Raw genomic sequence first — 15,905 nt, forward strand, 5'->3', positions numbered from 1 at the left:
AGCCTACTGTGTGCTAGGCGGTTTGTGTTACTGTGTGTGGAAGCCTACTGTGTGCTAGGCTGTTTGTGTTACTGTGAGCGTGGGAGCCTACTGTGTGCTAGGCTGTTTGTGTTACTGTGAGTGTGGAAGCCTACTGTGTGCTAGGCTGTTTGTGTTACCGTGAGCGTGGGAGCCTACTGTGTGCTAAGCTGTTGGTGTTACTGTGAGTGTGGAAGCCTACTGTGTGCTAGGCTGTTGGTTTACTGTGAGTGTGGAAGCCTACTGTGTGCTAGGCGTTTGTGTTACTGTGAGCATGGGAGCCTATTGTGTGCTAGGCGGTTTGTGTTACTGTGAGCGTGGGAGCCTACTGTGTGCTAGGCGTTTGTGTTACTGTGAGCATGGGAGCCTACTGCGTGCTAGGCTGTTGGTGTTACCGTGAGCGTAAGCATAGAGGTGAGTCAGGCTGCATTCCACACCTGTGTTGATGAGGAACCTGAAATCAGAGTGACACCCACCAGATACCCACGAGGGCTCAGAGTGGTCCTGGGCCTGGCAGACTCAGGCACTGAGAGTTGAGGGAGGACTCCGCAGCAGAGGAGGATGTGCAGCTTAGTGGTCTGGGAGAGACAGGACAGGGGAGGGCATTGCAGGTGATGGGCACACCTTTGCAGAAACTCAGGGAAGCCTGAAAGTCTGTGGATCTGACAGATGGTGAGGAAGCAATTCTAACTGGGGAGAAGGTGGTGTGGGCAACCATGCTGACTGATCCCCGCTGGTTACACTGAAGAGGTCCAGGCCGGGCACTGTGGCTCATGTCTGTAAGCTCAGCAGTTTGGGAAGCCGAGGTGGGAGGCTCACTTGAGCCCAGGAGTTTGAGACCAGCCTGGGCAACAGAACAAGACTTTATCTCTACAAAAAGTTAAAAAATTAGCCAGGCGTGGTGGCATGTGCCTATAGTCCCAGCCGCTCCAGAGGCTGAGGCGGGAGGATCGCTTGAGCCTGGGAGATAAAGGCTGAAGTCAGTGAGCTGTGATTGCACCACTGCACTCCAGCCTAGGAAATAGAGCGAGACCTTATTATTATTATTATTTTTAAAGCCCAGGCTAGGCACCGTGGCCCAGAAAGTCAGGTGGAGAATTTAGGCTTGATGCAGAGAGCCAGGGTAGGATTCTTTAAAAGTCAAGTTCATTAGACACATGCGGGGCTTACGCCTGTAATCTCAGCACTTTGGGAGGCCGAGGTGGGAGGATCACTTGAGGCCAGGCCAGGAGTTTGAGACCAGCCTGGCTAACAATTAGCCAGGCGTGGTGGTGCGTGCCTGTAGTCCCAGCTACTCTTGAACCCGGGAGGTGGAGGTTGCAGTGAGCTGAGATTGTGCCACTGCACTCCAGCCTGGGAGACAGAGCGAGATTCTGTCTCCAAAAAAAAAAAAAAGTCATTTATTGGGCAATAATCTACCTGTGTAATGCTCTTCCTTTTCTAGTGTACAGCTATGAGTTTTGACAAATGGATACAGTCCTGCAGCCACCACCAAAATCAATATTTAGAACAGTTCCATTACCCCAGAAAATCAGAGATCATGGTCTGTTGTAGCCGATTTCTCCCCCAGCTGCAGCTCTTGGCAAGCACGGACCTGTCTTCTGTCCGTATCATTTTTCCTTTTCCAGAATACATGGAATTGTTGGCTTGTGAGAGTGCCTTCTTTCACGTAGCCCAGAACATTTGAGATTCATTCATGTTGTTGTTCCTATGAGTCATTTATTCCTTTTTATTGCTGTTCAGTATTGTACTGTGTGGATGTTCAATAACTTATTTATCCATTTCCCATTGAAGATGTTTGTGGTATTTCTAGTTTTGGAAGATTATAATAAAGCTGGCTGGGCTCGGCGCTCACGCCTGTCATCCCAGCCCTTCGGGAGGCTGAGGTGGGCAGATCACCTGAGGTCGGGAGCTCCAGACCAGTCTGACCAACATGGAGAAATTCCATCTCTGCTAAAAATACAAAAAATTAGCCGGGTGTGGTGGTGAGCGCCTGTAATCCCGGCTACGTGGGAGGCAGAGGCAGGAGAATCACTTGAACCTGGGAGGCAGAGGTTTTGGTGAGCTGAGATTGTGCTGCTGCACTCCTGCCTGGGCAACAGAGCAGAACTCGGTCTCAAAGAAAAAAAAGAAAAAGACATAGAGTAGCAGCTGGCACAAGTGAGTGCTCTAGATGGCGACACTATTGTTTGTTTCTTACTCTTTTGAGGCGGAGTTTTGCTCATTACCCAGGCTGGAGCGCAGTGGCACGACCTTGGCTCACTGCAACCTCCGCCTCCCAGGTTCAAGCGATTCTCCTGCCTCAGCCTCCTGAGTAGCTGAGACTACAGACACCCGCCACCATGCCCGGCTAATTTTGTATTTTCAGTAGAGATGGGGTTTCTCCCTGTTGGGCAGGCTGGTCTCGAACTCCTGACCTCAGGTGATCCGCCTGCCTCGGCCTCCCAAAGTGCTGGGATGACAGGTGTGAGCCACCATTCATTGTCATCATTTCCGCATGCTTCTGTCTGTCTCATCGTAAAAGCAAAGCCATACCCTCTCTTCCCTTCGCCAGCCTCCACTCCTCGCTGTACTCTGCTTTCCTGCAGCCGGGTCTCCTGACAGAGCTGGCAGTGCCCACTTGCTCCACCCCCTCCCCCAGCTCAGCCGGCCACAGTCCTCACCGTCACACTGCTGCTGCTCCCACTAGGTGGCCAAGGCCAGTGGCCAGTCCTCACCTACTCTGTCTGGACCGCACACAGCAGCTTCTGAAACTGAACGCGGCTGCACGGCCTGTCCCCGCCCCTCAGGGCTCCGCCCCGGCTTCCGGGCCGGGTCCTCTGCCTGTGCCTGGGCGTCTCGGCCTGGGTTCCTGCTCCCTCCCTTGGTACTGTCCTCAGCACCCTGAAGGTTCAGGCTGGCCCTGGGTGTTGTGTGTGTGTGTCTCAGTCCCCAGCACAGTGCTTGGTAGAGTGAAGTAAGGAAAGAGTAGAACGAGGAACTGAATCTGTAACTTACTGCACAAGGCGAGACACCCACTGCTTTCAGACCAGCCCCTGGAATATACATATATTTTTGAGATGGAGTCTCACTCTGCCGCCCAGGCTGGAGTGCCGTGGTGCGATCTCGGCTCACTGCAGCCTCCACCTCCTGGGTTCAAGCGATTCTCCTGCCGCAGCCTCCCGAGTAGCTGGGATTACAGGCATGTGCCACTACACCAGACTAATTTTTGTATTTTTAGTAGACAGGGTTTTGCCATGTTGGCCAGGCTGGTCTCGAACTCCTGACCTCAAGTGATCCACCTACCTCGGCCTCCCAAAGGGCAGGGATTACAGGCGTGAGCCACCCTTCCTGGCCAATACCAGCAATACCAGCTTCTTTTGCTTGCTTTAAACACCCTAAAATAGGCAGAACCTCAAATCCTGCAAGGAAGCGTGTCGCCCTGTGGCAATGCTGAGCTCTCCTGGAGTGGTCCTGACTTCCCCCCTCGAGTGCCAGCTGCCCTGCATGGCGTCCAGACCCCTTCGGTGGAGAATGGTGTTGAAAAGCTCAGTCTTTGCGGGGCCGGGGGGATGGGACATGCAGGCGTTGGTGGTGGGCAGAGACGTGGCTGGGCCACGTTCAGTGACAGGACGTGACAGCGAAGGCTCTTGAAGTCAGGTGAGGCCCAGCCTGCCCTGGGGAGGAGGAAGGAGTTCAGGAGGGGTGAGACGGATGGGTAGAGGCAGTGGGCAGAGAACCTGGTGTGTGTTCAGGGCTTGAGCCCAGATTTTCCTGGGCCACGTGACGGTGGTTGGGACGTGTGATTGGGCCTCACACAGCTGACCTTCAGGGAAGGCAGTCTGTCTCTGGAAGGAGGCAGGAGGATGTGTGTGGCCGGTGGAGACAGACAGGAGGACGGTGCCGTGGGGGTCCTCTAACCGCAGCTTGCTGCTGGGCTGAGCCCTGGCTGGCTGACCAGCTCCGGGAGGGCCACTGGGTGACGGCACAGCCTTTCCTGCCGGTTCTGAGCTCCTCTTCCGGTTTCCACCCTCCTCCAGTGCAGGCACCTTCAGGGATACAACCCCTTCGACCAGGGCTGTGCCAGCAACTGGTATTTAACAATCTGTGCGCCACGGGGCCCCAAGTGAGTTGGCAAAGCACAGGCCCTGGTAAACCTGGGGCTGGGGTGGGGCGGAGGTGGGCGCCCCCCGCTCCTCACCTCAGCCCCAGGCCCTTACACTCACGGTTCCTGCTCCTCCAGGGTCTTCTCCAGGGCACTGGGAGCTCTGGGGCCTCCCCACTTCCTCACCTCTGTGGGTTCTTGCCCCATGATGGCGCAGAGGGGCGCGGCCTTATGCACAAGGCCGACCTCAGCTTCCTGCAGAGCCAAGCCCTGGGCTGCCTGCTTCCCACGCTGAAGGGTGCGGGGGACCAGGCCAGGAGGACAGTGGCCTGCATGTGGCCTGTTCCTCCCCAGGTACATGGCTGAAGCTGTCCAGCTGCAGACAGCGGTGGGGCCTGACTGGACACCCATGCCGAACCTGCACTCCCCTACGTCCCCCCAGGCCTGCCCTTGCCTCCAGCCCCAACCTCTGGGTCCCTACAAACCAGGGAAGGGGCCCCCAGGGAGTGGTGAGGCTGCGGCTCTCCAGGAGGTAAGGAGCGTGTGTGTGCACGTGCGCGCGTGCCTGTCGGAGAGGGTGTCTGCAGGTTGTGAGGGTGGGGGGGGAGGCCCCTGAGGCTGGAGCGCCCCGAGCGTGGGGGAGGGGGTTCTACACTGGAGGGGCGTTGAAAGGAGGCCCCAAGACCTCTAGAATATACCCAGGAGTCCCTGGAGTCACAGACAAATGACTACCCCTCTAAACGTGCTGATTGGCCTTGGGTTAGTCACTTACTGTCAGGACTGGGATGAGCCTGTGGTTTATAATTTGGCCAGGGGGTGAGGGTGGCGGAAGATTCTTTTATTTAAGGAAATGAAGCCCCATGAAACTTGGAGGTGGCACGTTGGGGGCATCAGGAGTGCCTCGGTCGGGCTGAGTAAGCCCAGCGCCCCTGGGGCCTTCGCAGCGTGTTCTGGGGCCAGCCTGCTCCCTCTGCTCTGCCTCTGGGGCAGGAGACCTGGCCTGGGCTGTGGGGCACAGTCTTGGCAAGAGCCCTTGCACCCCTGTTCTGTTTAGCCTAACACGGGGCCGGTGCGGCCCCTGCTGCTGGAGGGCCCCAGGCGAGGCTCCGCCTTCCTCTCGCCCCTGTGCGCCCGGAGATGCCCACAGCACCAGTGCCTGAGCCCACCTCATGAGCCCACCTCCTGAGCCCACCTCCTGAGACACCGCCTGAGCCCACCTCCTGAGCCCACCTCCTGAGCCCACCTCCTGAGACACCGCCTGAGCTCACCTTCTGAACCCGCCTCCTGAGTGGAAGCCTTTCTGTGCCCTGCCCTTGCCCTTCCCTGGTGGGAGTGCCAAGACCCTCAATGCCCATTAAATACCCTTGCCTGCCCCTTACAACTGTCACGCTGTGCATGTCTGTCCTGGGTGAGGGCTTCGGGGAGGCTCTACTGGGGGTCAAAGGCCTTCCGGGTTGGGGGAGCCAGGATCTATGGAGACGTGAGTTCAGGACCCGACACCACCTGCCCAAGGTCACCTGTGACCTTGGGCAAGACACCTAACATTTCTCTCATCCTTAAAACTGGGCAACATGGTGATTGCAGCGGCTGCCCTGGCCCAGCTCCCTGCTAGGGCTGGGTGTCTGAGGTTGGGATGACCTGGCCTCCGCCTGGCGGCACCTTTGTCTGCAGGGGGCGCCCGCTGCCCAGGAATTCACCAGGCCTGGCCTGGTCCAGCCCTGCCTCCCTGGAGCCTCAGGGTGGGTTGGGGCTGACCCTGAGGCTGGGAGTGGCCCCCTCCCGGCTGCCCCTCCTGGGGAAGTGGAGGGGTGAGGGCGTTTCCACCACATCCCAGCCTCACAGCCTTCCTGCAGCGGTGTCTCACCCTGGCACCCCCTTTCTGATGGGAAGTCAGGAGCTGGTTCTGATCCCATCCCTGGGGTGGCTCCAGGCCCCACAAGTCAGTCTCCAGGCCCCTCCAGGTGGGGGTCGGGGGGAGGAAGCGTCAAACCCGGGTTCTGCTAGCAGCCAGAGTGTGACTGTGGGACAGGGAATACTGTCACCTTTCTGGAAGGTTGTCAGAGGCTGGAATGAGTTGTTTCATGCAGAACATCAAGGACACAGGTACACAGTAGGCACACAAAGGGTGCACCCGGTGTGGTCGTGATTATTTTCTCCAGGGACACAGGTACACAGTAGGTACACAACGGGTGCACCCGGTGTGGTCGTGATTATTTTCTCCAGAAACACAGGTACACAGTAGGCACACAAGGGGTGCACCCGGTGTGGTCATGATTATTTTCTCCAGAAACACAGGTACACAGTAGGTACACAAGGGGTGCACCCGGTGTGGTTGTGATTATTTTCTCCAGAAACACAGGTACACAGTAGGTACACAAGGGGTGCACCCGGTGTGGTTGTGATTATTTTCTCCAGAGACACAGCTACACAGTAGGTACACAACAGGTGCACCCAGTGTGGTCATGATTTTCTCCAAATGCGAGCCTAGGACCAGCCTGGCCTGGGCCACAGAGGAGGGTCTAGGAGCCTGGGCCTTGGCCGGGACGTGAATCACGGAACTGGCCGGGTGAGGAAGTCACGCCAGCCTGGAGTCCCAGCAGAAGGCAGCCAAGGCCAGGCCCAGGGTCGGGGTCGGGGAGGCCCTGCCCTCGCTCTGTGGCCCTGCTCCTGAGTCACCTCCTCTCACTGCCTGGGGCTCTGCTCCCCACTGGGCAGACATAATTTCCTCACAGTGTCAAAGGAGGCCATGACCCCTCTGAGGGGAGTAGATTCTAGACCTCTCCGTCCCTCCCAGCCTGGGATTGCTTTTTTTTTTGAGACGCAGTCTTGTTCTGTCGCCCAGGCTGGAGTGCAGTGGTGAGATCTCTGCCCACTACAACCTCCGCCTCCTGGATTCAAGCGATTCTCGTGCCTCAGCCTCCCGAGTAGCTGGGATTACAGGTGTGCACCACCACGCCCGGCTAATTTTTGTATTTTTAGCAGAGACAGAGTTTCACTATGTTGGCCAGGCCGGTCTCGAACTCCTGATCAGGTGATCCGCCCACCTCGGCCTCCCCAAGTGCTGGGATTACAGGCGTGAGCCGCCGCACAGGCCCCAGCCTGGAATTTCTACAGTGTCTTCGGGAAAGCCGCTTGGACCAGGCCCCTCTGCGGCTGGAGGGTTAAGTGAGACACAGACCGTCCCTTCCTTTGACTTCCCGCCACTCCACACTCTCTCCCCGAAGCCAGGGGGCCCTCAGGGAATCTGCAGCCAGGCTGGGAGGCCTCAGTTGAACTGCACCCCCTGTTCCTTTCTGCCCCTTCCTTGTTTCTGCTGAATGTGCCCTTGATTCTCAGATGCACCCCACCCAGCCCTTGGCCCCCTGATAAGGGGAGGGGTGTTATCAGAGCCCAGTTATGGGGCCTGCTGCCCACATGCCCAGGAAGCCAGCCATCCTTCCTTCTCCGTGCTGGAGTCAAGGGGTGACCCCAGGCCTGCAGGGCTGCCAAGGGCCTGCCTGTCCAGGGCCCCTCTGAGAGGTCCCAGACGGTGCCCAGCACCTGAAGAAGGGGGCTGGTCCCTGGGCGGGGTGCCCAGAGCTGCTCCCCATCTCCATGCCTTTCTTCCACGGGCCTTCTGGACGGGCCACGGGCCTCATGGGCGTGTGGGGTGGGACTCAGCCAGTCATTCCTCTCTGTGCCCAGCAGCTGCTGTGCTGTGGGGGTCACCGCCCTGTGCCGCTGTGCACAGCCTCACCTTCCTCGTCTGCAGCACTGACAGTCACAGCCACCTCCCGGGGTCACAGGACCCTAACTCTCTCGGGGGTGGGGAAGGAGCTCGGCCACCTCATCCAGCCGCCCCTCCGCCCCAGATTCACAAACAGGCACTCTGGGGCCCAGAGAGGGAAGTGGTTGCGTAAGACCACACGGTACAGCCAGTCTGGTGACTCTGCTTCCCAGGCCGCTGCCCCTAAGCCTGGTCCTGGGCCATTCCAGAGGGGACAGAATGGCCCAGGACCAGGCACAGGGCAACCAGAGCCCCGGCAACCTCAGGGCTCTGCCCTCCAGCCCTGGTGCCTCATAGCTGGGCTGGGCTGTGCCTTTTGGCACAGGCCTGGGAACTGATAAGAAGGTTGGGTTTAACTCCATCTCCCGCTGTGCAGCCAGCGATAATGACTCCCACCCCACTGCTTCCCGGCCCTGCCCTGCTCTGCCCTGACCCTTGGGTGGGGGCCCTGCAGGTGGCTGAGGGTGGGGCAGGGCGGGGACAGAGGGGGAAGGGGAGGTCATGGCGCTGCAGGACCCAGGGCAGAACCCTAGGACCTCCCAGGACACAGGCACCTTGCTGGTTGACCCTCGTGGGCAGCTGGGCACAGTGCCTGGTGCCATGCCCTGTCTGGGCGTGAGTCCCTTCTTGCTGGTTCTCACCGTGCAGAAGAAGGGGTGGAGGAAGCAGGCCGGGGCGGAAGGCTTGTCAGACTCCTGCGCTAACACGACCCTGATCCAGCCCTGCCGGCCAGGGCCTGTGCGCAGTGGCTCACGCCGTCTTTCATCCTCACACTTGCTCTGTGAAGCTGTCATTCTGGTGCTCAAGGTGCAGAAACCAGCGTGGGTCCGAGAGGCAGGGGCGCAGCTCCCACGACCCTTTGCCACCGAGGTCCATGGGCCGCTCCCACATTTTATTTCAGTGCAGGGCTCTGAAGGTGGGCTGCCTGCTCTCTCCTGTAAAGTAAGATGAATAGTCGTATCCGCAGAAGAAAACACGTGCGCCCACGCACACTCACACACAGACAGTCGTGTCCCATTGTGTGGCTGTAAAGCGGATGCCACAGTGCGTGAAAGGAGCTTGGCACCAGCCTGACACGTGGCGGGTGCTTCCCCGAGGGGGCCGTGCTTGTCACTGTGCAATAAAGGGTGACACAGGAGTCAGGCCTCTGAGATCTGCTCCCGGCCTTGGGATGCCGGTCACCATGACAACAGCCACCGGTGTGGGTTCCCCTGTGGCCAGACAGCAGGGGTGAAGGGTGCCTCTCCGGAGGCGGGGTCTTTGTTACTGTTTTACAGAAAATCCACCAACAGTGGTGTCTCCAGTCCGGGGCTGCGGCCACCGGCTCCGATTCTTCGAGGGACTGGGGAGAGGACGAGGACCACCCCACAGCTGCTCTGCCTCCTGCCCCCAAAGCAACTGCGGCTGGCGCAGGGCTCACGCCTGTGATGCCAGCACCTCGGGAGGCTGAGGCAGGCAGACTGCAAGGTCAGGAGATCGAGACTGGCCTGGCCAACATGGTGAAAACCCGCCTCTGCTGAAAATACAAAAATTAGCTGGGCATGGTAGGCACCTGTAATCCCAGCAACTCGGAGGCTGGGGCTGGAGAATCGCTGGAACCCGGGAGGTGGAGGCTGCGGTGAGCCGAGATCGCGCCACTGCACTCCAGCCTGGCGACAGAGCGAGACTGTATCAAAAAATTAAAAAAGGGAACGCAAGTGGTGCTTCTGCTCTGTGTCCAGGCAGCGCCTCAGGCTGCCCACAGCTCCGCCCTCCTCACCCCTCCGCCGGTGGCCTCCTCCCCACGTGGGTCTCCGCCTCGCCTCTTCTCACCTCTCCTCTCCTGCGGCTCCTCCCCCTGCCTGTCTTTCTCGGCTCTGTCTTCTGCTCTCCCTGGATGGCTCTCTCCCTCCCACTCTTCCTGAACCACAGCTTCCAGGAACACAGTCAACTGTCCGACAGTTTTCAAGTACGAACTGTGGTCCTTGGAAGCCCTGGTCTGGGCATGGAACCCGGGGAGGCGTCCGCCAGGCTGGAGGCAGGGCCTGCCCAGGGCGCCTGTGTCTGCCTCCCCCGGGGCTCTGCCACCCCCCAGGGCACCCACTTTCCCAGCGGCTTTCTGCTTGAGGAAGTTCTGCTGCTGAAATTGGGGATTCCCAAAGTGGAAGGGACCCGCTGAACAGCCAGCCACCTCCCTTACCTCTCAGGGAGAAGAAAGCCACGGCGGTGCGCACGCAGGCAGGGCTTCCCCGATCTCACAGCTGAGCAGAGGCTCAGCTGGCGGGGTCCCTCGTCTGCCGCCTCAGTCCTGGGCCCTTCCTGCCACCCCAGGAGAGGAGGCAGCTGGGTCAGAGGCCTGGCCCGTCAACAGGAAGGGCACCTTCCGTCCCTAAAGGCCTAGTGATCAGGCTCCAGAGGGCAAATGGTAACAACGGCAGCAGTGATGGCACCGTTGCGTGCTAACCGAGGCCCAGCCTGGGAGCCCTCGGCCTGCACTTGCTCAGCCTCCTGATGAGGCCCGCTGTCACCCTTGTGGGCGTGGCCCTGGACCGTCCTCCGGCCTGCAGAGCCAGCTGTGTGGGGGACCTCCTGTGGTTCCTTGACTGAGTGACCTGGTCTGGGGCAGGTCCTGAGGTGAGCAGGGCTCCAGGCAGGGCCTACTCCATGGCCTGTTAGAACCTTCGCCTGAGCCTGAGTCACGCTGGGCCTCAGTGGAGGCATGAGCTCAGCACGTGAAAGCGCGGCCCGGGCCAGGCCCCGGCTGTCAGGGCTGGAGGGTCCCCCGATGCATTCCTAGATGCCTGCTCTTCAGCCCTGACAGGAATGGAAAGACCCCTCCTGCCTGCTTTTCCTGGCAGGGCGGGAAGAGGAAGAAGGAGGAGAAGGGAAATCTTCATGGGCTTGTCTTCCTTTTCTGAGGCCAGGACCAGGTGGGCACACAGTGGTTGTAAAGGAAACAGTGAGAGGGTCTGACTCAGGCATGGGGACCTGGAGGGAAGTGATTCCCTTTCTCTTCTTTTTTGAGATGGAGTTTCGCTCTTGTTGCCCAGGCTGGAGTGCAGTGGCACGATCTCAGGTCTCTGCAACCTCCGCCTCCGGGTTCAAGCGATTCCCCCGCCTCAGCCCCCCGAGTAGCTGGGATTACTGGTGCGTGTCACCACACCCAGCTAATTTTGGTATTTTTAGTAGAGGCGGGGTTTCATGTTGGCCAGGCTGGTCCAGAACCTTGACCTCAGGTGATCCGCTCACCTCGAAAGGGCTGGAATTACCGGCCGACTCCCTCTCCTCTGTCCCCATTTTCCCTCCTTGGGCCCTGACTCTTGTATGCTCTGAATTTAGATTCTCTGGGGACCAGGTGTGGTGGCTCATGCCTGTAATCCCAGCACTGTGAGAGGCCAAGGCAAGTGAATCATCTGAGTCCAGGAGTTCAAGACTAGGCTGGGCAACACATTGAGACCCTGTCTCTGTATAATAAAATTAAAAGATAAATAAAATAGAGCATTTGGAAATGGTCGAGGCTGAGGATGGGCCACCTCACTGTAACTCCCAGGCAGGTGGCCTTCCTTGGTGACCTCCTCAGCTCCCTCTCTTCCCCACCTAGTGTCTATCCCTAAGGGAAAGAGCTGGCCAGACTTGGGTTTGGGGCAGAGATGGGGCCCCCTCTGCTCCCAGCTGGTGCCATACTCTGTTAGCCACCCATGCCCCCTGGCCTCAGAGTGCCCTGGAGTGGAAGTCTCTGGAAGGCTTTGAGGTCTGGTGGTGCTGGGCTCACTCTGACCCTTCGGGGGTGGCAGGGGGCTGGGCTTCTGGCCCAGCTTGGCCAGGGGGCTCTGGCTGCCTTGGGCACGATCCAGGCCGGAGAGTAAAGGGTTTGTTCCTGAAGCAGAGGCCAGAAGTAGGCACGCACGGCGATCTTTGCTTTGGAGTAGCAGCCTTTAAAGATTTGTTTTCTTTAAGTATCCTGCTGCAGGAAAGAGAAGCCGAAAACCAAACATTCCTACAACGTGGATTTCAGGTGGCTTGAAAGGAGCAGCTGGTCTGGTTTCCGCCCCACCCTGTTTCTGCTCAGCGGGTCGCGGGCACTTGTCCCTGAGGTTTGGTGGAGGTCCACGCCCTTCCAGGCTCCCCCGTCCAGCCTCGGAAGCAGGCTTCCTCGGCACCAGATCCAGCCTGAGGGCCCCTGGTCGTGGCCCAGCCCTGAGTTTGGTCCCAGCGGAGGGTCTGCACACATGGAACAAGGAGGCCACTTTGCTTCAGAGCAGCTGCGCTGGCGCGTTGCCACACCCTCTTTCTTGAAGCCTCAGGAATCAGACACACCTCTGTCATTGCTGTCGCTGGTTTTGAGACGGAGTCTCTTTTTGTCACCCAGGCTGCAGTGCACTGGTGCAGTCTCCGTAGCCTCTGCCTCCCAGGTTCAAGCGATTCTCCTGCCTCAGCCTCCAGAGTAGCTGGGATTACAGGCACGCGCCTCCACACCTGGCTAATTTTTGTATTTTTAGTAGAGATGGGGTTTTGCGGTGTTGGTCAGGCTGGTCTCAGACTCCTGACCTCAGGTGACCCACCTGACTCGTTCTCCCAAAGCGCTGGGATGGCAGGCGTGAGCCACCACGTCCCTCGGAGGAATCAGATACGCTCTGACCCTCCTGACTCTCAGCTGCTCTTCCCCTCACCCCTGCCATGAAATCTTCCAGGTCCTGTCCTTGGCCCCCATGTTCCTGCTGCTGGGGGGCAGGTGAGGCTCCGCAAGACTCAGGCTGCTCTTGGAGAAGCCACTCGTTCCCTTGCTCAGCAGAGCTGGGCCTGCCACACCTTCACCTCCCGGCCGCCCAGGATTTACGCCTCCGTTTTTTGTGATTGGATAATTCCCTGGGAGCTTCCGGGTGTGCAGGGTCTTTCCACGTCCCAGTGCCTGGAGAGAGACAGCGAAGGTGAGAGGAGCCGCAGAATAAGGCAGCACCTGCTTGTGTGCAGGGCGGCTGAGCAGGGTGTGGGCCTGAGTTCATGGGGAGGGTATCTGGGTCCCCAGATCCATCCCAAGCTTGGGGCTGGAATAGAAAAGTCCAAAGGGGCTGGGCCTGGTGGCTCACGCCTGTAATCCCAGCACTTTGGGAGACCAGGGCATGTGGATCACAAGGTCAGGAGTTTGAGACCAGCCTGGCCAACATGTGAAACCCTGTCTGTACTAAAAATACAGAAATTAGCCGGGCGTGGTGGTGCACCTGTAATCCCAGCTACTCGGGAGGCTGAGGCAGGAGAATCGCTTAAACCCTGGAGGTGGAGGTTGCAGTGAGCAGAAATTGTGCTACTGCACTCCAGCCTGGTGACAGAGTGAGACTCTATCTCAAAAAGAAAAAAAAAAGTCCAAAGGGTGCCCACAGCTAGCCCCAACCAAGAGGGGAGCAGGAATTCAAGGGGCCCTCAAGCAGCCTCATCAGCCTCCTTGCCCCTGGGTGCCCTGAGCCAGTGGCTGTGGAAGGGTGGGGGTGGGGAAGGAGGGTCCTGAGGGAAGGGACATTGAGAGGTGCTGTCATCCAAGGAGAAGCTTGTAAAAAGTCTGGGGCCTGAACGGTATGATAGAAATGAGAATTCTGTCTTACTTCTGTCTTAACTGCTCACACATTCAGTAAGCACTGAGTAGTCACACTGTACCCAGGAGGCAAGGAAATACATTTTTAAAGAGAACGTATTCATGCATGGTATAATTATTTAAATTATAGGTAGACACAATGGCTCACACCTGTGATCCCAGCACTTTGAGAGGCCAAGGCGGATGGATCACGAGGTCAAGAGATCGAGACCATCCTGGTCAACACGGTGAAACCCCGTCTCTACTAAAAATACAAAACATTAGCTGGGCATGGTGGCGCGTGCCTGGAGTGCCAGCTACTTAAGAGGCGGAGGTTGCGGTGAGCCGAGATCGCGCCACTGCACTCCAGCCTGGGTAGCAAGGGTGAAACTCCATCTCAAAAAGAAAAAAAAAAAAATAGAAAACAATCAGCCAGGCATGGTGATGCACACCTATATTCCCAGCTATTTGGGAGGCTGAAGGGGGAGGATCACTTGAGCTCAAGAAGGAGAGGCTGCAGTGAGCCTTAATTTCACCACTGCACTCCAGCCTGGCTGACAGAGTGAGACCCTGTCTCAAAAACAAACTGAAAAATTTTAAAAGTATACGTATTTTTTCCTTGTTTTTTTGTTTTTTTTTTTAAATTCTTTTTTTTTCTTCTTTTTGCTGAAATACAATCCAAGCAGATATACATATGTATTTTTAAATGACTAGAGGCAAGTTCATCAGATGCTCATGGTGACCATTTGGGGGATCGTGGCTGCGGGACACCCGCACTCTGGGCCCAGCTGCCCCCGCCTTCACGCGTGAGGCGAAAAGCCTGTCCTCTCTGGGCCTGTGTCCTTATCCGTGAAAGGAAAGCGTGGAAGCAGAAGATCGAGGGCTCTTTCCACAAGGACACTCAGGACTAGAGATTCACGCGGAGCTGCACTGGCATGGGGAGGGCTGCCCACCCCGCCGTAGGCCTTGCCAGGCGTGCCCGAATTCGACCACAGCCCCTCTCCCTGAGGCTCCTGGGGCGGCCTGCCCGGCTGTCAGGCGCTGATCTCCAATTAGAATTGTGCCTCTCATCTCTGCCCTTCACCTGCAGCCTGGTGACCAGGAACAGAGCCAGCTCTGTGCCCGTGGCCTCCATCAGGGGCAGGGAGCCACCCGGGCAGGAGGTGGCATGTATGGATTACAGGGGCCCCGACTCCACGCCCCAAAGCCAGGCCCTGTGAGTCGTTACGTAGGTGATATTCATTCCCCAGCATCCCTGGGCAGGGAGCCTGGATGCTGGCCCCTGGCAGAGCAGAGGAGGTGAGCTCAGCGGGGAAGGCTGCAGGGCGGGCGGGAACCAGCTCTCTGCACCAGAGGGGAAAGCAGCCGAGCTCCCCTTCTCTCCTGAGGTCCCAGGGGGATTTCCAGCTGCAGGCACAGCCTGGTCAGATCCACTCCGACCCCTCCACCAGAATTTTGTATGCAGCAGCAGGAATGTAAAGCCCTTTCTGATTCGACACACTGAAAGCGTTTCTCTTCCTTGGAATCTCATTGGTGGAATCGCTTCCCTCCTTCCTGCGGTCAGCCCTGGGGGCCTCCCTGGCCTCTCAGCAGCTGACAGGCCCCGCATCTTCTGTGCTCTTTCCGTGGCGGCTGGAACTGCTGGTTTTTTTGTTTGTTTGTTTTTTGTTTTTTTGAGATGGAGTCTCCCGCTGTCTCCCAGGCTGGAGTGCAGTAGCACGATCTCGGCTCACTGCAACCCCTGCCTCCTTGGTTCAAGTCATTCTCCTGCCTCAGCTCCCCCGAGTAGCTAGAATTACAGGCATGTGCCACCACGTCTGGCTAATTTTTTGTGTTTTTACTAGAGACGGGGTTTCACCATGTTGGCCAGGCTGGTCTCAAACTCCTGACCTCGTGATCACCCTGCCTCGGCCTCCCAAAGCGCTGGGATTACAGGTGTGAGCCCCCACCCCGGCCAGGAGACGGCGTTTTTAAAATGGATCCATTAAAAGGAACAAGAAGGGCTGCGTGTTGGCTCTGTTGCAGGTGCTCTAGGCTCTTAGTGAAGTGCTTGTTTACAAAGTGAGGATTTACAGCTGGTTTAGGGACAAACACCAAGTGAAAAGTCACGCAGGGCCTGGCGCGGTGGCTCACGCTGGTAATCCAGCGCTTTGGGAGGTCGAGGAGGATAGATCCTGAGGTCAGGAGTTTGAGACCAGCCTGGCGAACATGGTGAAGCCCCATTTGTTTCTACTAAAAATACAAAACTAGCCGGGCGTGGTGGCAGGCACCTGTGATTCAGGCTGTTTGGGCGGCCAAGGCAAGAGAATCGCCTGAACCCGGGAGGCGGAGGTTGCAGTGAGCCGGGGCCGTGCTACCGCCGTCCAGCGGGAAACGGAATGACTTGAGTTTCGGAAATGCTGTTTTCTCATCTAAGGCCCACCACAGTCCTCTGCAAGCAGGTGTTATTGTCTCATTTTACAGAGACGAAAACAGGCCCAGAGAGGTGAGGT

General features: G+C 58.0%; 1 protein-coding gene across 1 annotated transcript in view; it reads left to right on the top strand.

The window, feature by feature from the left end:
- The window catches only part of ZDHHC19 (zinc finger DHHC-type palmitoyltransferase 19), a 9,703-nt gene extending 4,446 nt beyond the window's left edge, over positions 1-5,257 (top strand). The window contains 4 exon segments of the mRNA XM_017540996.2: positions 4,038-4,123; positions 4,457-4,553; positions 4,556-4,634; positions 5,173-5,257. Of these exon segments, the coding sequence (XP_017396485.1) occupies positions 4,038-4,123; positions 4,457-4,553; positions 4,556-4,615 (243 nt within the window). The 3' untranslated portion in view covers positions 4,616-4,634; positions 5,173-5,257.
- The last annotated feature ends 10,648 nt before the right edge of the window (positions 5,258-15,905 follow it).

Source organism: Cebus imitator, unplaced genomic scaffold, assembly GCF_001604975.1.
Source record: "Cebus imitator isolate Cc_AM_T3 unplaced genomic scaffold, Cebus_imitator-1.0 Scaffold129, whole genome shotgun sequence".
Lineage (NCBI taxonomy): Eukaryota > Metazoa > Chordata > Mammalia > Primates > Cebidae > Cebus > Cebus imitator.